Consider the following 23051-nt stretch of genomic DNA (forward strand, 5'->3'; position numbering starts at 1 on the left):
TCCTTCCTTTGACATTTTACTTTCAGTGGCCCTAAAACAGTTTTGCTCCTTAATTCTTTCTTTAATTTCCATAAACATATTAAACATACATATTTCATATTATTTGTCAGATAAATTCAGTATCTGATAGGTTAAAGATTGAGAGCTTCTTCCTCTAGGAATGATTTATATTTTCTTTCACCAAGCATCTGAGTTCATTGGCAACACAGGTCTACTTTATTAGTATTTTTTTAAGTAGGCTTCACACCCAGCATGGAGCCTAACGTATATCTACTTCATTTTTTAAAATATAAATTTAATTAATTAACATGTATTGGATTGTCAGTTTCAGAGGTAGAATTCAGTGACTCATCAGTCTTATATAATACCTAGTACTCATTACATCACCTAGTTACCCCATCCCCCTGACCCCCGACCCTCCAGCAAAATTCTCACCTTTGTGTTTCTTTGGGCCATACAGATAGCATGAGTTTGGGCCCTAAACTTACCCAAAAGCTGACAGTAGATAGGAATTCTCAAGAGGCTTTCCCCCCACCCCCTTCCAGAGTTAGGGGCAGGTCAGACAACTTTCCTGGCAGTACATTGTTTCTTTTATCATTCCTGTTTTGTTTTTCCTTTCTTGATCCCTTCTCCATGAGGTTTCTCCCATGTAGGTCCTAGCTTTATGCAAGAGGATCTACTGTCTGAATCCCAGTCCTTCTTGGACTTTGTTCTTTAACATGCATAGAAATAAAACTGAAAGTGTAGGCGTACCTTGGATCAGTACATGCCTCAAAGACCCCTGAATACTTCAGCTTTACCATACTGGACTCTTGTTCCCATTTCTTTTTTCCTGGCCTCTAATGACTTCTTCCCTTTTTGCAAATCCATTCATTTATGAGTTTGGTGTTTTGAAATTATTTTATTTAGCATTTTTTAGTTTAGGCTCTAGTTTTTAGTTCTAGTCCATCATACTGCCATTAATACTGCCATAATAGAAATACTTGAAAAAGATCACGGAACTAAAATTAAAATGAACAGATTGTTTGTGTCAACTATTACAGAATATAACAACTGCTAGGCATAATTTAACTATTAATAATATAAAATGGGAAAATAATCCATGTCTCTTTTCTCTTTTGCCAACAGTTACCCATTATATTTAATCTACTTTAAACAATTTAAGTACATAGTTATATACATAGATACTTTGTTTTTTCTCTTAACTTCTGTTGAAATAATGAGATACCACTTTAGTAATGGATATTAGAAAATTATATTCTTATGAATAAATAGAGAGGCATATTTTCGTGTTAAGTAATTTGCTTTAAAAATGCCTGATGTTAGGGGCACCTGGGTGGCTCAGTGGGTTAAAGCCTCTGCCTCCAGCTCAAGTCATGATCCCAGGATCCTGGGATCGAGCCCCACATCGGGCTCTCTGCTCAGCAGGGAGCCTGCTTCCCTTCCCCTCTCTCTGTCTCCTTGTGATCTCTGTCTGTCAAATAAATAAATAAAATCTTAAAAAAAAAAAAAATGCCTGAGGTTAGTACATTCCCAATGATTTTTGGAGGTTCTACAGAGTGTCATGGCTAACTTGTGATTAATGTACTTTTTGTACTTTTTGCTCTTAAAATTGTGAATTAGGTAAGAATTTTTAGGGGCGCCTGAGTGGATCAGTCAGTTAAGTGTCTGCCTTCAGCTCAGGTCATGATCTCAGGGTCCTGGGATCAAGCCCCACTTCGGGCTCCCCACTCAGTGGGGAGTTTGCTTGAGATTCTTTCCTTCTCCCTCTGCCCCTCCCCTACCATCCTCCCTCCCTCCCTCTCTCTCCCAAATAAATAAATAAATAAAATCTTTTCTAAAAAAGAATTTGAATAAAAAGCAATTCTCAATAAATACTTTGTTCATTACCTATTTTTGAGAATCCTATTTGAATTTGAAACACATGTATATTTTTTTAAAGTCATCTAACATCAAATAAAACATCCTTTTTAAGTTAAATTCAAATTATTTATTCTCATAAATTATGCATTTTTTGTGGGTTCTTTTGCCCACAGGTTATTTTCATACAGCTTAGGGTTTAAAAAGTTGTTAAAGATTTATGTATTTATTTGAGAGAGAGAGGGAAAGTGGAGTGGGAGGGAGGGGCAGAGTTAGAGAGAGACTCTCAAGCCACCTCCCCACTGAGCATGGAGCCCCACATGGGGCTTAATCACAGGACCCTGTGATCATGACCTGAGCCAAAATCAAGAGTCAGGATGCTTAACTGACTGAGTCACTGAGGAGCTGACCCCTAGTTAAGCAAGTTTTTAAAAAATTATGTTTAAAGAAGTACATACTGGGGTACCTGGGTGGCTTAGTTGGTTGAGCATCTGACTTTTAATTTCAGCTCATGTCGTGATCTCAGGGTAATGAGATAGAGCCCGAGGTTGGGCTCTATGCTCAGCAGGGAGTCTGCTTGAGATTTTCTCTCTCCCTTTCCCTCTCCCTGACCCCCAATGCACGCTTGCTGGCTCTCTCTAAAATAAATAAATAAATCTTTTAAAAAAGAAATACATACCATTCACCATCTTAATTATTCCTTAGTGAACAGTTCAGTAGGATTAAGTATATTCACATTGTTATGCAGTCAGTCTCTAGAATTTTTCATCTTGTAACACTGGAAGTCTCTACCTGTTGGACACTACCCCATGTCCCCCTCCTTCCAGGACCTAGCAACTACCATTCTACTTTCTATTTCTATGATTGACTGCTTTAGATACCTCATATAAGTAGATCACACAAGATTTGTCTTTTTGAGACTGGCTTATCATTTCACGCAACATAGGTGAACCTCAGTGAACCAACGTGGTTCATCCGTGTTGTACCATGTGTCAGAATTTCCTTCCTTTTTAGGGTTAATATTCCAGTGTGTATATACCGCATTTTGTTTATCCATTCATCCATTGATGGACACTTGAGTTACTTTAACCTCTTAGCTACTGTGAGTAACGCTACTAAAAACGTGGATATGCAAATATCTTTTCAAATCTCTTCTTTCAGTTCCTTTGGGCATATACCCAGAAATGGAATTTTAGCAAATTCTTAATACCTATTTGCTGACAAAGACACTCTGGTTTTCTCTGTTAATAATATAGATGTGCTTTTAATCACTCCAGTATATCCCATTATAGAACTAGCCATAACTGTAGTAATCATCCCTCTTATTAGGTGTTTGGGATATTACAAATAGTTTACTGTTATAAATGACACTTTATATGTAACATATCATGTACTTATGTTTTTTATACTTAGATGATGAATTCCTAGAATCGGAATTTCTGGGTCAAAAATTCTATATATTTTTAAGCTTTTGATAGATACTGCCAAATAGAAACCTCTAGCAACTTATGAAAACACTTTTTTCTCCACACCTTTGCTGTGATTTTCTTTTTAAATCTTTGTGAACATGATAAGCAAAATGTGGCTCATTATGCTTGGGATTTTTGAGGTTGAATTTTTTTTATGTTGATTTGGATTTGTATTCTGTCTTTTGTGATGTCTTTGTGAGCTTTGTGCAATTTCCGTTGCTGTTACGGTAGTTTATTAAGGAAACAGGTCAGTGTGGGGACGAGAGGACAAACAAGTACATTTAGGTTGGCTCAAGTGAAGTGTACTACAGCTTCTTCACATCATTGCCATACTTGCTGAGATCAGAGGTCAAGTTCTCTGCCATTAGAAAACTGGTTAAAAAAGAAAGAAAGAAAACTGGTAATCCTGGCTCTTACTTTGGGAGCTTCCACAGGCTGTGCCCTTCATTTTGAAGTGCTGTAGGACGTTGTTGGCAATATCTGAGATGAATTTCTGGAGCCAGAGAGATGAGCCGAATGATGCATGCACTGGAGGATTCAAAGCCAGCATCAGGGGATGACCAGTCACAGCACCCAGGACTGTAGGTGTGTAATCCAGCCGTATCATGATGTTCATCAGAGGTATGCTGGGCACCACCAGCCTCACACCTCCATCTGTAGCACCTTGCAATATGCAAATCCCACTCAACATGGCCTCCTCCTCCTCAGATACTGAGCTGCTGGCCAACACTGGAGCTGCCTTATGCCACTGCTGGTCCTGTGCTCCCTACCTCAGGTGTAGCTGCAGGGCCATCAGCTGTCCTGGTGGGGCTGACCTTGTTCTCCACAATGATGCTGGTGAGACAGGGCCTGAGATGGTGGAGGCAGGGCCCTCCCAGGGTCTGCATACAAGCCACTGATAGGCAAATTTTTGACAGTATAATCTGTATAATGTGGTAAAGCATAATTTTTTAATGTCTAAATAGTTTTATTTTAATGTCTTAGATATTAACATAGTAATTTCTTAACACACACTTAGTGACCACTTACTATGTATAAGCTGATATTTAAAATACTTAAAAATAGTTATTATATTTATTAATAATAATATTGTGATATTATAATATTAATAATGTATTAATATTGATATTATTATTAAAATATAATATATTAAGATATAAAATATTTAAAATATTAAGTATTTTAAAAATATATATTATATAGATGTATTTGTATATATTAGATATTAAATATTTATATTAAATAAAATATTAACTATTTTAAATTTAAATATATAAAATATTTTAAAGATTAAAATATAAAAATATAAAATATTAATATTATTAATATTAAAAATATAGTCATTGCTCTCTAACAGATGATGATACAGTAAGGAAAAAGTGGAACTCAGCCAAGCCCTGAAAGGGGAAGGGACTTTCTAGACAGAGAAAAAGTATATACAAAGGCATGGAAACCTGTGAAAACATGTTAGATTCAGTGAATTAATTACAGGCAAATGACTTGACTGTGTATAGGGTGGTGGTAAGAAATGAGGCAGGAAAGGACCAAGTCAGGAGGAGCCTCATATGCCATGCTGAAGCATGTCTTAAATATGAAAATAATGTCTTTCACACATTCTTCACTTTGCGTATCAAACAAAAATAATTTTCCTTAAATTTTTCAAAACATACTTAAAGAAGAAAGCTCTCTTATTTCTTGGTTCAGTTAAAAAGAATTGTCTTGTTTCTGCTAAAAAATTGCATTATAAAAAAGGATGTGGCATTTCAACGAGTCTTGAAGAGAACACAGAACTGGCAAGAGTAGACGTAGAATACCCAAGCAAGTGCCTGGTCCAGAGCTGATCCTTAGTCGCTGGGCAAAGGGAAACAAACCTCTGAGGTACAACTGAGCTGTGGCTGGTGAGTGGGCATACAGGATCTGTCAGAACACCACTGTCAGTGTGAGATCTGAGTGTATAATATCCATGTTAGGGGGGCCATGAGACGGTGACCACTGGCCCAGTCACTGAGGCTGCTCCCACTGGGCATATGGCTGGGGAAGTGTACCTACCAGACGTCTTCATACAACCACACCACTGATCAACCATGCAACAGGAGTATGAACAAACAAAACACTGCCTTTGTGCACTGGAACTGAGAAGAGAAACTCCTTCTTCCCGCAGTGTCTCTGCATTGCCTTCTCCTGGCAGAGCTTAGCATTGTGCTCACTGTAAAAAGAAAATGCTTAGTTTAGTCCATTATCATAGACCAGTGCTGAGTGAATTTGGAGCTGAGGGGTGATAAATATGTAACTGGCACAGGATCAGACTGCATATAGTCTTGAGCCTTTCACCTCTGTCTGACTTACAATTGAGAAAGAAATATTAAAGTAGCCCCTGATACCCAGAAACTGATCTAGTTCTCAAGCTAGGGCTCACTGTTACTGCATACTGATCTGATGCTCACAACTGAGCCATGTTGTTCTATAGAATATAAATAGTCCAACAGGAACATCCAGTTCAAGCAACATCACTGTGCACCTCACGGAATACCAGAAATCTTCTTCTCTCACTGAATACTAACTGCTGTTTCACTTCTTACCAAATACAGTTCTAACCCCATATTAATCTGCCTTCCTTGTAGATCAGATTTATTGAGATACCCTGTCATAGAATTGCCTTGATTTGTGACAGTATCTAATCCAGAGCAAGTCTCTACTTCCTTATACCCTCCCTAAAATTATCCAAACCCAGCCCAGATGCTGTAATAGGTTATCTCTAAACCCTCTTATGAAGACACTCCACAGATCCCCAAGGTGTGTGTGCTCCCTGTCCATAAGGAGTAGTAAACCCACCTTGTTCAAACACAGGGGTGTTCCTGGGGCTTTTGAATGAAGAGCTTTGTTAGAATAAATGATTACTATTTCTTAACCAAATGGATTTTCTCATTCCTCCTTTTCCTTAAAAACATTATTTTTTTTAAAATGTGTTTATTTTTAGGGAGAGAGAGTATGTGTGTTTGTACGTACAAGTGTGAGCGGGGAAAGGGTTTGGGACTGCGGGCAAAGAGAGAAAATCTTTCAAGCGGACTCCCTGCTGAGCGAGGAGTCCATGACCCATGAGATCAAACCAAGAATCGGACCTTAACTAATGGAGCCACCCAGGCACCCCTTAAAAACATTATTCTTGGGGCAACTGAGTGGCTTGCAGTCAGTTAAACATCTGCCTTCAGCTCAGGTCATAATCTCAGTGTCCTGGGATTAAATCCCACATGGGTCTTGCTACTCCGCTCAGCGAGGAGTCAGCTTCTCTGCCTCTGCCCCTGATTCATTCTCTCTCACTCAAATAAATAAATATATATATTTTTAATTATTCTGGGGGCATCTGGGTGGCTCAGTGGATTAAAGCCTCTGCTTTCAGCTCAGGTCATGATCTCAGGGTCCTGGTATCGTGCCCTGCATCAGGCTCTCTGCTCAGCGGGGAGCCTGCTTCCCCCGCTCTCTCTCTGCTTCCCTCTCTGCCTACTTGTGATCTCTGTCAAATAAATGAGTAAAATCTTTTTAAAAAAAAATTATTCCGTTGGTTAAGCTACTGCCATTGGCTCAGGTCATGATCTCAGCCCCCCTCAGGCTCCCTGCTCAGTAGGGAGCCTGCTTCTCCCTCTCACCACTCCACCACCCCCTTGTGTGTTCCAGGTGCGCGCGCTCTCTCTCACTCAAATAAATAGGTAGAAATCTTCAAACAAAGAAACAAACATTATTCTTAAGTAAGTTATTCATAAGCTGGAAATGTGTAAGGGATTGGAGGAAGAATATCCTCCTACATTAAATTACTTAAAGACATCTAAGCAGTTTTTTCTCCCATTTAATGTTATGTAAAAACTGTAGTTCTTTTTTAAAACTTTGATTTTAGTGTTATTCTTTTTTTTCTCCCTAAAGAAACTAGTTAAATTAGAAACATTGACTTTTTTTAAGGAAGTGATTGTCTTAGAAAACTGATCTTTAACAATACCAAAAAAACCCTGATAATAGTTTATTTTTATAACTTTTACAACAATAAAACTCTGTAGAGCCCACAATAAAACTAAAGCAACTTTTATTTATTTTGTTTTTTTTTTAAGTTTTTATTACATAATCTCTATACCCAGCGTGAGTCTCAAACTCACCATCCCAAGATGAAGATTTGTTATGCCCTTCCGACTAAGCCAGACAGGCACCCTGACTAATAGCAGTTTTTAAAAGTTAGCAAATAAATACCAGAACAATCAAGTTATTTTTCTATTAGTCCATCTACATAGTACATACTGTACATTTTGAATACAGTCAAATTGTAAAATATGTAAATGAGGTGACTGAAGTTAATTTTTTCTTACCCTTAATTTTTCTCTTCCTTCTTCCTTTTTTTCCCCCTTTCTCTTAATTTTTCAATGAGCTCTGGTTTCCTCAGACTTCAGGAGTGACATTGGGAATACATCTTCCTGGTAGAGCAACAATGTGCTTGATTTTTTTTTTTTTTAAGATTTTATTTATTTATTTGGCAGGCAGAGATTACACGTAGGCAGAGAGGCAGGCAGAGAGAGAGGAGGAAGCAGGCTCCCCGCCGAGCAGAGAGCCTGACATGGGGCTCAATCCCAGGACCCTGGGATCATGACCCAAGCTAAAGGCAGAGGCCTCAACCCACTGAGCCACCCAGGTGCCCCAACAATGTGCTTTAATTCTTTGGTCACTTCCAAAAGGCTGTGGAGGTTTCCTGAGAGTCCTTTTTTCTACTCTGAACAGCCTTGGGAAACCTGCATTATATTTCACTATTAAAATCTTCACATTTTTAATATAAAGGAGAAAAAAGATGTTTAAATCTGGTAATTGTTTCTAGGGATCAGTAGTTCTGATCCCTACATGGTCTACTTAAACATAGTTAGAATGAGTCACTTGGTAAAAATTCTCTGTGTAATGAACAGTATCCATGGCTTAGTAAATGGATATTTGAATTTTCTTTTTTAGATTTTATTTATTTATTTGACAGACAGAGATCACAAGTAGGCAGAGAGGCAGGCAGAGAGAGAGGGGAGGAAGCAGGCTCCCTGCAGAACATAGAGCCTGATGTGGGGCTCGATCCCAGGACCCTGAGATCATGACCTGAGCCGACAGCAGAGGCTTTAACCCACTGAGCCACCCAGATGCCCCTTGAATTTTCTTTATAAGTGGGCATGCAGATAATTAACTGAATTATATGAACATCCAGGAAATACCATTTTTGAGTACACAGTTTCTCGTCAGAGTAATTACCATTTTCTCCTACTGAAAAATTAGTTCTTTAGTCTCTTGTGGGTAACATCTAATCTATTGTCTATTTAAGTTGTGGCTATCCAGCAAAATTATGTAGTCTGATCCCACTAATTCATTTATTTGTTTAAAAAGTATTTTTATAGGGTCGCCTAAGTGGCTCATTTGGTTAAGTGTCTGCCTTCAGCTCAGGTCATGATCTTGGGGTCCTGGCTCAGCAAGGAGCCTGCTTCCCCTCTGCCTTTGACCCTCCCCCTTGTTTGCCCCCCCAAATAAATAAATAAAATCTTAAAAAAATACATTTTTTGAACATATCTTATATGTCAGATACTGGGATAAGGTGCCAAAGTTACAAAAATAAAAAAGACTCCAATCCTTGGTTGAATTGGGTGACCAACAAAAGAGAATCTTAAAGACAGTTCCCTGAATTTGGCCTTTTTGTAGTTTATCTGCATGCCTTCTTACCCCTTATTTTTTTGTGTTTTGTTTGGACTTTTACAAGAAGAGGAGAAAATTATAACATTTGATAGCACATTAAATTTGGGCAGTAGGTGCGCTTGGATGGCTCAGTTGGTTAAGCATCCAACTCTTGATTTCGGCTTAGGTCATGATCTCAGGGTTGTGAGATCGAGCCCCCCACGTCAGGCTGCATGCTCAGCGTGGAGTCTGCTTGAGATTCTCTGTCTCCCTCTGCCCCTTCCCTCGTGCATGTGCTTGTGTATTCCCGCTCACTCTAAAAAAAGAAATTTGGGGGCAGGGGGATGGTCAGTAAGTTTTGATCAGCTGATCAGCACTGCAATAAACTGGGCCCTGTGCTTTATGGGCAAAACAGGATAAAATGGGTACCACTCTGTCCTTACTGAACCCACAGTGGAGGAAAAAAGCCCACAGGGCAAGTGCCATTATAGAGTGCTGTCATAGTTCAGAGCTACAGTTAGTAGGGACATTCAACAGATTCAGGGGTTTCAGGTCAGCTGTGCACCCATACCCGTGTGATGAAGACCCCCATCTCCTATGGCTCAGACATCTACCTGTTGACTAGCAAAGTGGTAGGTAGCTGATTATCTGATCTTCTTTGACTACCCCATCTCCACTGAGTACCAGCAGTTTCAGCCCAGCTTCTCTGGACCTCAACTTGTGTGTGTGTGTGTGTGTGTGTGTGTGTGTGTGTGTGTGTTTTCATGTGAGTCCATTGGTGTGTGTGTGTGTTCATGTGAGACCTCAACTTGTGTGTGTGTGTGTGTGTGTTTTCATGTGAGTCCATTGGTGTGTGTGTGTGTGTGTGTTCATGTGAGTCCTTTGGGGTGTGTGTGTGTGTGCGCACGCGTGTGAGTCCATGTCCCCTCCCCACCTGAGGTAATTTGGTCAGCTCTTCATGTTCCTATGTCAGGTCACCTGGTATTTGTGTTTTGAAAGTATTCCTATAAATAGGTTTCACTTTTAAGAATTTTTTAAGTAATCTCTGCACCCAACATGGGACTCAAATCTAGAACTCCAGGATCAAGAGTCACATGCTCTACCCACTGAGCCAGCCAGGTACCCCATGAAATTTAAGTCTTCATAGTGAATCACGTAAGGAGACTTCTAAAGTATACTTGGTATGGATAGCTGATGATTCATTACCAAAATCCTACTTTAGACTACTAAAGGTAGTTGTTTACAAAGTATAAAACAACACGAGAAAGATTTTTAAGCAGAAAACATCCTGTTTGTGTTTGGTCAGGTGTTCTTTGGGTTGATACGAACCAAATAGCATCTGATCATTTTTTTTAACCTTTTTAAAAAGACGTCCCCAAAATCTTACTGCCCCAGATTTTACTGTTTTTGTGCATAGTGAGTTCTGTGAGAGCAAAATTACAAGTCCATAATATCCTTCCTCTTCAATTTTTAAATCCAAAAAATTGCAGAAAATCAAAGATTCTTTTTGTAACTCGTTTATTGAAAAAGCAGACCTGAACCAGAGTGACCCTATTTAAATTTTTTATCTGTCCTATTGGGACACTCAAAGTTTGCCACAGAAATATTAATGTGTTTTATTACAGGGTGCTAACCTAGATGTTTCATGTATATGGTATATGCACAGTATTACCTTTTTTTTTTTAAAGATTTATTTATTTATTTACTTGTTTATTTATTTGAGGGAGAGAGTGAGAAAGAGAGCATGAGCGGGGGAAGGAGCAGGAGAGGGAGAAGCAGACTGTCTGTGAGGAGGGAGCCCTACTTGAGGCTCAGGGCTTGATCCTGGAACTTCAGGATCATGACCTGAGTTGAAGCAGATGCATGCTTAACTGAGAGAGACACCAGGCACCCCACAATACTACCTTTATAAAAAAAAATAATGAATTCTAAACATATCTCTCTCTAAAGGCTTAAATAAGGATTATAGACAATGGACATATAAAGCACCCCCATGGCAGAGTAGTTTAAGAGGGTCACCTCTTTGTAACTGTGTGAGGTAATGGATGTTAACCAAACTTACTGTGGTAATCATTTCACGGTATATACATGTATCATTGTGTCATATACCTAAAACTAATACAGTGTTAATATGTCAATTATATCTCAATAAAATCGGGAGGGCACTTTAATATTATAAGCAGTTTGTAGTTTTGATTAATTCGTGTGAAGAAAACATAAGCAAAAATCAACCTTTAATTTTCAGGTAACTTTCACTTTGTTTCTAGATTTGATAGTTATGTAGTTGGGGTTAAATATAGGAAGGATGATTATGAATCCATGTATCTTTGATTTCTTATACCCACAAAATGAAGGCTATAATAAATACAATCAGGATAACCATAGGCCATAACCTTGATCATATATACAAGAAAAAAAGAGCCTCTGAATTGGGGATTATATTGATACGCATGTATACAAAAAGTGATCAGTAGCAGTATCCTGGTACATTTTCAGTGGGAGACATACCAAGAGCAGTTTTATTAGTTCTTCTTTCCTCCACATTTTAAGGGAATGTAAACTTACATACCGGTGATTTCAGAAGCAAGAATAAGATAATGTTTCCCACCTACTCAAACCCCCTTAGTACCATTCAAGTGAAACCATTGAACTCTTTAATTGTGTTGGGAAAGAATTTAGTGCATGATCACAAAGAAACATTTTATTTATTATAATAAGATTTTTTTCCTGAAAATTATTATTTTCAAGCTTAATGCAGTGATTATGTTTTTATTTGGAATCTTCCCCTCCTTTTTTCCTTGTTCTGTACAGATTATCAACGCTTGATGACTGTGGCGGAAGGCATCACCACACTTTTGTTCCCATTTCAGTGGCAGCATGTTTATGTGCCCATCCTCCCTGCTTCTCTGCTACATTTTCTTGATGCTCCTGTCCCTTATCTGATGGGCCTTCAGTCAAAAGAAGGAACTGACCGTTCTAAACTAGAACTTCCTCAAGAGGTAAAACTTATAATGAGTGATAAAGCATTTGCTATTTGTTGATTCAGGTCAAGGCCACTTTATTGTTAGACAGCATTGTCTTCGTCTAAACTGTGTCTCTGACGGTCCTGAATCTTGGAAGTAGAGCTAGGTTAGAGCCTGAGTCATAGAGCACAAATCCTGACTTCTGAGGGTTACCATGACTAGTTATTAATTCAGCATGGTTCAAACAGAACAGTAGCAAATGTTCACAGCTATAAATTTGTGAAGATGGAACAAAAGTAGCATGATCTAGTTGCTTCATTATTCTAATAACATTTAATTTCTTTTCCCCATTCATGTTATAAATTCTCCTTTTTAAACAATATAGCCCAGGTTTTCACATGATTAGAATCTTTAAAGTCATTGTATTAATTGAGATGAATTTGATTCTTGACTTCCGTCAAAGAAAAGTAACATCTCTCAGCAAGCTGTGGTAATGAAGATATCAAATACTTCAGCATTCTTTGTTTTCAGACCTAAAGCTAGTTACCAACTTTTTCTAAATGTCAGCTTGACTAGGTGATTGAGATAAAAATTCTAACCTCTAGCTTTAAGACCTCCTTAAGGTTACTATGCTTTCTGTGGGTTGTGTTTTCAGATGTTGTTTAAGAAGAATATGGGAGTTCTTGGAAGCATTTTGAATCTAGTTTTTGGCTGTCCTTAATGGTTCTCAGAATTGGAATGTAAAACCTTTGAAATGAAGTATTGAGACGCCTGGGTGGCTTAGTCGGTTAAGCATCTGCCTTCCGCTCAGGTCATGATCCCAGGTTCTGGCATCAAGCCACGTGTCAGGCTCCTCGCTCAGTGGGGCGCCTGCTTCTCTTTCTCCCTCTGCCTGCTACTCCCCCTGTTTGTGCTCTCTGTCAAATAAATAAATAAAATTTTTTAAAAAATAAGAAATACTGATGAGAGTGGCATGGCCTATTACAAAACATTAAGTAGTTAACTACTTTATATTATTAGCTCTTTAATTAGCACCTTTCCTCAATAAAATCTTTCATGCTGTGCTTTGCTTTTATTTGTTCTTATTTCCCATAGAGATTCTCATTTTAATAAGTGAATTTAAAATAACACACTAAGCCACAGCCATTATACCCGGCAATGATTCCTGTAATCATTCATTGCTTACTTTATTCCAGTGAATGTTTCCCTACCAAAATTAACATTTTTGTTTAGGGGAAAATAGCTTGATTCAGATCATATAAAATACATATGTAGTCTGTCTTGTTCTTTTTGAGCTTATGCATGTTCTCTGCTTTTGCCTCCCCATTATATCTCTTTTCTCTGTTACCTGAACTCTCTTGTTTTCTCTTTGATCTAAGTATCTTGTTGGTTCAAAGAAGTAATCCTTTAAATTTTCAAGGAAAAAGGAATAAAATAGCCATATCTATTTTAAATGCAACTTAAGTTTAAGGACTTAAATAGTGATGTGTTTTAGTTTCCTGTTGAGTATCTGGTCTATTTATATATTAACCAAATGATACTTTTATAAGATAATATGTTTAGGTGTACAAATATTCTTTCCATTTTTATATGAGTTCTAATTGTTGAGAGTTTTTAAATGCCCGCTTGATATTTTTGTAGTTGGGAAATCTTTTTCTCTCCATACCTGCATGTATTCTCTGACTCTAAAGATAAACTTAAAAATTCTGAATGCTCTTATAGCAATGTCTGTGATTTTCTAATTTTTTACTCATTAAATCACACTCTTTAATAAATGTACATGCCCATCTATTCAGAGAGTAGAATAACAGGACATAACCTGGGTCAGCTCTGAAAAAGCAGTGCTTCTGTATATATGTTAGTACATCATTATTTTAGAAGGAAATGCTAACAGCTGACTCTCTGAATAGATGAGCATGTACATTTCTTGACGTGTTGATTTAATGTGTAAAAAATTGGAAAATCACAGACATTCCTGCAAGAGCATTCAGAATTTTTAAGTTTGTTTATCTTCAGAATGCACACATACCACTTTGTGCTTGTAACATTTTACAATGAGATGAAGTAATCTACTTCACATAATTTTGCAGAAGAAGTAAGTATAAAAATAGCCATTTAAAAAAGTGATTTAAATATACTCACTCATAATATTCACCTCCTCTCTCCTTTCCCTGAAAACTGTAAAATAAAATAATAAGTAAAAATAGTGACAGGCCAAAAAAAAAAAAAATAGTGACAGGGTTTCTTAGAATAGTTATGAAAATGATAAGTTTACAAATGATTATTTTAAGAAGGCATGATTTTAGTTGCTAGATAACTAAGTACATAGACTTATAATTAACCACCCACTTACTTTCCCCATAATTCTAAAATGATAGGCACAGGTAGCCATTTTGTTATATTGTTTTTTGGGGGGTTAGGGTGGGGAGAGTGATGGTAAAAGATATAGTACTGTAGATGAATTGAGGAGAACTGTACCTCACTTTCTCCCATTCTTATCTTTACAGTAAATCGTGGGCAAAAAAATAAAAAAACTAGGGGCACCTGAGTGGCTCAGTGGGTTAAAGCCTCTGCCTTCAGCTCAGGTCATGATCCCAGGGTCCTGGGGTCAAGCCCTGCGTCAGGCTATCCGCTAAGCAGGGAGTCTGCTTCCTCCTCTCTCTCTCTCCTCTGCCTGCCTCTCTGCTTACTTGTGATCTGTGTCTGTCAAATAAGTAAATAAAACCTTTTAAAAAAATCAAAAAACTAAATTAGAACGCTTTTCCACTTTTCTTTTTGTTGTATCTTACCCTGAGATTCTAGAGGACTATTTTATTTTATTTTATTTTATTTTATTGGAGAAGCATTCTTTATTTATTTTTTAAATTATTTTTATTAACATATATTGTATTATTTGCCCCAGGGGTACAGGTCTGTGAATCTTCAGGTTTACACATTTCACAGCACTCACTCTATCACATACTCTATCACATACGCTCCCCAGTGTCCATAACCCAACCACCCTGGCCCTACTATCCCAACCCCCCACAACCCTCAGTTTTTTTTGTGAGAATAAGAGTCTTTTATGTCTGTGGGAATATTTTACATACTCTCTTCTGCCTTACCCTTTGCCAGTTTAACTTCAGCCATTGAAAAACTATATCCTTACTAAGCGTGGAAAGAGCTGCCCTGGCCTCACATGCCTGGATACCTCCTCCTCCTGTGTACATTTTTGGGGTACCACAAAATGACCATCTCCTTGAGCCTTATTCATTCATTCACCATACAGTTGTCTCATATACTACCAGTGTAGGAGACAGTAAATAAGATAAAATTTCTGCTTTCCAAAATAAGTCATTTATAAATATTAATAACAGATTAAAAGAGAAAATAAGAGGAATGAATGAACTAAATATATATGCAGAGGAAATCAGAATGCCTTTAGGGTAGGGACATAGGAAAGCTTCATGGCAGAAGAAATGATTGAACTTCAAGTCTTTGTTGCCTTTCTATTAAGGGAATGTTTTTCTTTTTTTTTTTTTTTTTTTAATTTGACAGAGGGAGAGCACAAATGGGGGGAGCAGAGGCAGAGGGAGAAGCAGGCTTCCCCACTGAGCATGAAGCGTGATGTGGGGTTCGATCTCAGGACCCTGAGCCAAAGGCAGCCACTTAACCATCTGAGCCACCCATGCACCCATGTTTTCCATTTTTTTTTTTAAGATTTTATTTATTTATTAACAGACAGAGAGCACAAGTAGGCAGAGAGGCAGGCAGAGAGAGAGGAGGAAGCAGGCTCCCCGCTAAGCAGAGAGCCCTATGTGGGGCTCGATCCCAGGACCCTGGGATCATGACCCAAGCCAAAGGCAGAGGCTTTAACCCACTGAGCCACCCAAGCGCCCCATGTTTTCCATTTTTAACTAGAAGTGATAACTTACCATGAATGTGTGAGCAGCTTCGATCAGTTAAGATACAGAAATAGGAAAAAAAAAAAAAAGATACAGAAATAGTCCTAAAACAATGTAAAACTGAGAGTCAGGTATATTTTTTATTGTGTATATAAAATTTCTTGAGCTCTTCTGATAATAATTTTTTAGTTTAATGGTATTAAAATTTAAAAAGTGACTTATCCGAATGCCCGATTGTATGGACTTCTTCGTTTTAGGAAAAAAGGCTTTTTGGGTTTTCTTCATTAAGTCTTCATAACACAAGTTAACCCTGTTTTCATTTTGTGATAATCAAGGCCCCAACGGGCCCATCTACGCAGTCATGGGGAGGTATCAGAGACTCATGGGAACATTGAAGCCAGGTCAGTAGTGTGGTACTGGAACATCCACCTTGCTCTACCCTTTCAGCTCAGCAGTAATTGTATGAGCATAACAAGCTTTAAAATTTCCCAGATGTAGTGTTTTTTCATAGAAGAAGGATAGAAAAGGATAGCAGGAAGGCATTAATGAAGGAGACAGTACAAAATGTAAGTGGTGGGAGGTTGGTTGGCTAACATTTAGATTAGCAAGTTGGTGAATTTTTTTCTTCCATTTTTAAAGATACTGAATCATCCATTTGAATTGTAGTGACCTACTTTCTCCCCTAAGCCTTTCAGCAACACATCCTGCTTTCTAGAGACTAGAGTTACGTATATAAAGATATGGATTTAAAGAAAGCTGTAGGCAGCAGTACTGTCTTCAGAAAGATTTGACTTCATCTCTTATTTTATTTAGAGGAAACTACTGATCTTGGAGATGAAGAAAATGGGAGAAAAACATCTTTTAAGCCACCAGTCTGTTTGAGGGTGCTTACCTGGAACAGGTGTCAGGAAATCACCTAACTTCTTGGGCCTCAATTTCTTCATCTGCATAATTAAAGAGTTGGATTCAGAAATCACTTCAGGCTTGAGAAGAAGCATTGTTGATTCTCTGTTTTTAGATGGGGGGAAATCTGGCGTTTTGATTGAGCTGAATAACAGAAATTTGTACTTCCTGTGCGTTAGCATCTGACATAAAGAGCAGGGATCAAAAGAGAAAAATAAAAACCCAACAGTTTGCTCTCCTCTTTTCATCTTATGTTGCCACACAGGATCAAAGGGCAGTGTGAGTTGTCTCCTGGCTGACCTGGGTGGCAGGGTTGTGGGAGAGAAGGGGAAACTTGAAGTGAAACTTCGAATTCTATTGGTTAACTTCCACCCTTTGCCCTGTGTCCAGCCACTAATGTAGTCAGGGTCAATTTTATGTGATGGGCTATACCTTTGGCTTCCCACCCTCCCACAGTCCATGAGCACAGTCTTCCTTTACACTGACAGCCTTGTTCTGATTAAGAGAGTATGAACAGGAAAAGTAAAATGTTGTTTTGGAGTCTACTATAATCACATACCTGATAGATAATGAGAATTTCATACATGTACTTGGCCCCTTGAATTGTCCATAACTACTTAGAAAATATTTAAGTCTTTTTATTCTATATAAATTCACAATCTATAGTGTAAGCAAACTCAAAAAAAATTTTCCTCTGATTTCTGCTTTGTCTTTTTTTCAACTCAAAAATATCTCCAGAATCAACTCTTAATTATTTAAGGAGTAATCATTTGTAATTGTCTAAGCACTTACCTCTATCACTCTTTGCCTCCTGCTGTTTGTCTAATAACTTCTGAAATGGTTTTGCTAAGAGGTTGAAGCTAATTTTGGATAGGGTGAAAATTTGTGGATATTCTTTGAATTGGATTGTTCTTTGCCAGTTTCATCCCATTTGAGGGGACTACAACTGCTAAAATTTAGCAGTTATTGTTAATTCTAAATTACAAATGGTGTCAGAGCAGTGGAATGGCATAGAAAGTTCCGACTGGATTCAGCCAGTGCTCATTTTACCCAGTGCCTTCTATTTCTAAGTTATTACAACTCTGTGCACCTTACTCATTTAGGAATGCCAAAGAGATGTCATATATTACAGAATCATGTCCAGATGTTAACATATTGCTAAGACCCAGAGAAAATTATCCATTTTTATTAATTATAGTATGGAATACTCACGTAGGGAAAAAATGCTGGAAAAAAGAATTTATTTTTAAAGAATAAAAATTCTTAACCTTCAGAAAGTTAACATAAAAGGCATTGTAAGGTCTTAAAAGTTCTTGTCATAAAAAAATAATTGTAATTATGTGTGGTGGTGGATGTTAACTAGACTTACTGTGGTGATCATTTCATAATATATATTGAATCACATACCTGAAGCAAAATGTTATATATCAGTTATATCTCAATTTAAAAAAAGATAACGTGTAATCTATGATTTTGTTTCTCATAGTTGGCAAGAATATTTTAGAATATAAAAATGTTATTTTAAAACCTTTGTATTACTTTTTTCTTTCAGGCTAATTTGTGTTTTGTGGATATTGACAACCATTTTATTGAACTGCCTGAAGAATTTCCACAATTCCCCAATAAGATGGATTTTATCCAGGAACTCTCTGAAGTGCTTCTTCAATTTGGGATCCCTCCTGAGGGCAGCCTCCATTGCAGTGAGAGTGCCACAAAACTGAAGAATCTGGTTCTGAAGGACTTGGTTAATGACAAGAAGAATGGTAACGTCTCCACTAACAACATCAGCATGTATGAGTTACTGAAGGGCAATGAAACCATAGCCCGCCTCCAAGCTCTGGCCAAGCGGACCGGTGTGACTGTGGAAAAAATGGACCTCTCTGCCACACTGAGTGAAAAAGAAAAGGATTTAAAACTGCAGTGTGAAGAGGCAGAACTAAGGGACTACCAGCTCAACGTGCAGCTCCGTGAGGTCTTTGCTAACCGCTTTACACAGATGTTTGCAGATTATGAAGCGTTTGTGATTCAGACTGCCCAGGACATGGAATCCTGGCTGACCAACCGAGAACAAATGCAGAACTTTGACAAAGTAAAAAAAAAAACCACTTCCTTTCCCTTTTTATGGCTCTTAGTGGGCTGTCTTACTGATTTTGTTAATTTTTTTAACCACAGATTTTTCCTCTCTCCCTTCCCATTAAGAACTTATTCTTACATTTTGTCTTCATCCTATGATGACATCTCAGCTTGTCCATGTAAAGATAACACTTTAGTTTCAGAAGACAGTTTTACCTCGTCTTAGGATCAAAAGAGAGAAAAAGTGAATGAATTAGGTTTTATGACTTTAAGTCTAAGGTTCTGTTCCAAAGTTTGTGGGAAAGGGAGACAGAAAATGACACTGGCTTCCCATTGTCCTGCTGAAGTTGAAGCTTCTTTCTAAGGTTTACTATAGAGTCGTCTTCTGGCAGATTCTCTGATCATATCCACCAGTTTTTTGGCTTGTGTTTGTTTTTGTTTTCCAGACAAAAGACTTAGAGGTGTGCATTAACTCTTCAGTTCAGGGTGTATTGCAGTGCTTTCCTCTGTGAGTGACAGGGCATCATCATACTGCTATTAGAATGCCTTACAGGTTTTTGCTGGATGGTAACTTTGTGTCATGAAAGACCTCTCAGAGGGGCTAATGTATTCTAAGAGGCTAATCTACAATTATGGAGTCTCTGACAAGTAAATATTCATAAACTTTTTTTGTAAAGGTGGGTAGTATCAAAGATTATTTTCTGATTGCATCAGACATTTTTTCAGTTGAAGTTTCTACATTCAAAGTAAGTTCTGATGCATTTTATGTTTGAGAAAACTTTAATTAAGAAGGCTTCACTTCTCTAAATGTATTCCTGCTTTTAGGTTTTCCTTTCTTATTAAGCTTAACCGTTCTTTTCCTACCTTACTCAGAACTAATCTGTGTATACTCATGATTTATCCTTGGGGCAATTCAAATTCTTATCTAAATTGAGCACTGGTACTCTTCCTTCTTAATCTTTATGTAGCTTCAGACTATAAATGGAATTCTTTTTATATAACCACTAGAGAAATGAAAATTTCATGTGGATTCCAGAAGGCTTGTAATCATTTCATTTTTCACTAGGAAAATATATAGGACTATCACATACTAGTCCTCCAAGCCAAGTCTTTGCTGACTGAAGTGTTGTAGTCCATGAGGGTCTGAATATCAAAAGTCAGATATTTGGCCCATTTAAGGGGAAGGTGGAAGGTATTTGCTCTAGAAAAAGTAAAATTGATATTTATCTATAAAATACCTTTTGAAGAGGTGAATTGATTTTTAGAGACTACTGTGAACATTTAGCTGACTATTTGGATTTATGTAAATACATCTGAACTGTGGAGACAGATTAAATAAGTGGGTTTCTATAAGGAACTTTTTTAAAGGCTTCCTACGTTTTAGAATGAAAAATACATATGCTGGCCCAATGAGTATTAAGGAGACTAATCTTATGTCAGAACTTACCCTTCTGTCTTTCGCCTTCTAGTTTCTGCCACACTGCACCTACTCAAAAGAGTGAAGAGCAGAATCAACCCACCAGCTGAAATAGTAATTCACTTCCAAATTTCAGCTAATATCAGACTGTGACTAGAATTCCTATAACATGTGGACCTGAAGAACCACAGAAAAACAAACACTTTGAATTAGGAACTGATCACTATTTACTGAACCATTCCATGCACCGGACAAGCTGGTAACAGGAACGTGCAGCTGGTTGTACATGTTTTCCAAAGGCTAAGCTTGCTTTGGATGGTTTTTCAGGCAATACCTTTTTTTAGTTGTTAAGGCCCAGACTCTTTAATCAGCACAGGTCTGGAAGGAGTTTGATCTTGAATTAGCACTTACCATCAGTCTCAAACAGTGTTGGGGACCTAGAAAAACATCTAATTGACAAACAAAGATTTCACTCATAAGTACAAATTCCATGATTTTTGTAAGGTTATTGCTTATATATCTCAGTTGTATCCATTGATCACATCAGTGCCTTATGACTTAAAGGTATATTGCATAGGCTAGGAATATAGAGCAGAAAAAAAAATCACAGTTCACTGGGAAAGGGGTCAAAAATTCCTGGTAAGTGAAGAGGATGATTGATGATATTGCAGTAACTGATCCACCATCTTTCATTAGTGATGCCCTCTTTTCTACCTAATGATCATGAGTAATGTAAATCAGTTTTTACTGATTTACTGAATGTAAATCAGTTTTGAAAGGATCAAGCTAAAGGCCTAAGTGACTTAAATTCCATGAATTTAGAAGGGATTTTTTTTTTGAGATTTTTAAATATCTAGCATCAGTTTTGCATGTTACACAATTTTTTAAAAAATGACATCACCAGCAAATTTTCAGATTTATCACAAAGTACTAAGATAGTCACTTTGCACTAATAATTTCTAATTATCTCATTACAGGCTTCCTTTCTCTCTGACCAGCCTGAGCCTTACCTGCCATTTCTTTCACGCTTCATTGAAACACAGATGTTTGCCACCTTTATTGATAATAAAATTATGTCTCAGTGGGAAGAGAAGGATTCTTTGCTTCGGGTCTTTGACTCTCGGATTGAGAAGATGAGACTGTATAATGTAAGGGCACCCACCTTGAGGACATCTATTTATCAGAAATGCAGCACTTTAAAAGAAGCAGGTACATTTGTCATGCCTTTTAAAATTAAAATCCGTGATTGTCTCTTTTTACACATTGTTGGCCTTATAAACCAAAAATTAATTTTCAGTTTTAGACTTCATAGCTAATCCTTTATACTGTATCAGGTGCTTTCTTTAGTTTTGTTTCCTTCTGTTTCTGTGAGTTAATATCCATTCCATTCCTATATGACATTCCTCTGCCCTTAGCAGAGAAAAAACAGGGATGCCTAGATGGCTTAGATAGGCATTCAACTCTTGATTTCAGCTTAGGTCATGATCTTAGGTTCTTGAGATCGAACCTCGTGTCTGGCTCCATGCTGGGCATGGAGATTTTTTCCTTCAAGATTCTTTCTCTCTTCCTCTGCGCTTTACCCTCCAAAAAAGAAAGAAAGAAGGGGGAGAAACAGTAACAAATTGAATGGAATATAGCCATAAGGTTGCTGTGAATTTTGTCTTATTCTCTTTTATTGCCTTAATTGAAAAAATATAAAATTTTCTTGCTGCTTATGTTGCCTTTTTACTTCTCACTTCTTTTCTCTTCATTAAAGGAAAGATAAGTATTAATTTAAAGTAATAAATCTGAGATGTTGCCTAATTTACTTGACAGTATATTTGCTTTTTTTTTTTAATAGTTTCACTTACTGAAATTAAATCTCTGGATTCCTGTATTCAAATTAGAGTTTTTCCAACTGTGACATAGTTTTTCCCTTAAAGGATCGTGAGTCTTGACCAGTCTTGTCTGGCAGTAATATATATAGTTCATTAAATAAATAATCATATTAATAGCCAGTATTTACCGAGTACTTACTATGTGCCAAACATCGTATCACATGTTTTACATGCATTTTGCATTTTATCTTAACAATGGGGGAGTATAGGCACATGTACTTCCTGTCTTACTTGTGTCCTCATTTTACAGTTGAAAAAGCTGAGAGGTTAAGTAACATGCTTATGATTGCATAGCTAGTGATTGATGGAGCATGATTTGAACTTAGACTTGACCAACTCTAGCACCTAAAGCCTTAATACCACATTAAACATTAAATTAAATGTATTTAGTAAAGAAACATTTGAAGTAGGATGCCTGGGTGGCTCAGTCGGTTAAGTGTCTGCCTTCAGCTCAGATCATAATGCCAGGGTCCTGGGATCGAGTCCCACATTGGGCTCCTTGCTCAGCGGGGAGCCTGCTTCTCCCTCTGCCTGCCGCTCCCCCTGCTTGTGCTCTAACAAGTAAGTAAATAAATAAAATCTTTTTCAAAAAATGTGAAGTGTACCAATCCACCCAATTTTATATGTTTATACCTTGTTCCTAACACTTTCTTTGCCAGAAAAACTGATACCAATCACCTGAGTGCCACCCCCCCCCTTTTTTTTTTTTTTTTTTTCATTTTTTTCACCTTTCTAATACAGAAGCTATTTGAGCAAGTTTTCCTCTGGAGGAAAAAAGAGGCAGGAAAGAGTTTCTTGCTCTGTTTCCATGCTTGCCTTTCTCACTTTATTTAAATAGATCGGTCACAGGAGTGGTGATGCTGTAGTTATAACATATTCAAAGAAAGAAATATGTAAATGATGTCTTTATATAGTCTTAAAAGGTCTCT

General features: G+C 37.4%; 1 protein-coding gene and 1 long non-coding RNA gene across 3 annotated transcripts in view; one reads left to right on the forward strand and one right to left on the reverse strand.

Moving 5' to 3' along the window:
• Nucleotides 1-23051, forward strand: part of DENND5B (DENN domain containing 5B) — a 183593-nt gene that overhangs the window by 107313 nt on the left and 53229 nt on the right. For both annotated transcript variants that reach the window (XM_080809936.1, XM_080809935.1), the window contains exons 5-7: nucleotides 11817-12004; nucleotides 18308-18844; nucleotides 21223-21454. In XM_080809936.1, coding sequence (XP_080666062.1) covers nucleotides 11817-12004; nucleotides 18308-18844; nucleotides 21223-21454 — 957 coding nt within the window. The remainder of the gene's footprint in view (nucleotides 1-11816; nucleotides 12005-18307; nucleotides 18845-21222; nucleotides 21455-23051) is intronic.
• LOC308346878 lies at nucleotides 3422-17008 on the reverse strand. The gene is made up of 4 exons (XR_013967208.1): nucleotides 16745-17008; nucleotides 14111-14146; nucleotides 5379-5535; nucleotides 3422-4252 (listed from the first exon to the last, which is right to left on the reverse strand). It is a non-coding gene; the product is annotated as an uncharacterized lncRNA (long non-coding RNA).

This window comes from Martes martes (genome assembly GCF_963455335.1).
Source record: "Martes martes genome assembly, chromosome: 8".
Taxonomy (NCBI): domain Eukaryota; kingdom Metazoa; phylum Chordata; class Mammalia; order Carnivora; family Mustelidae; genus Martes; species Martes martes.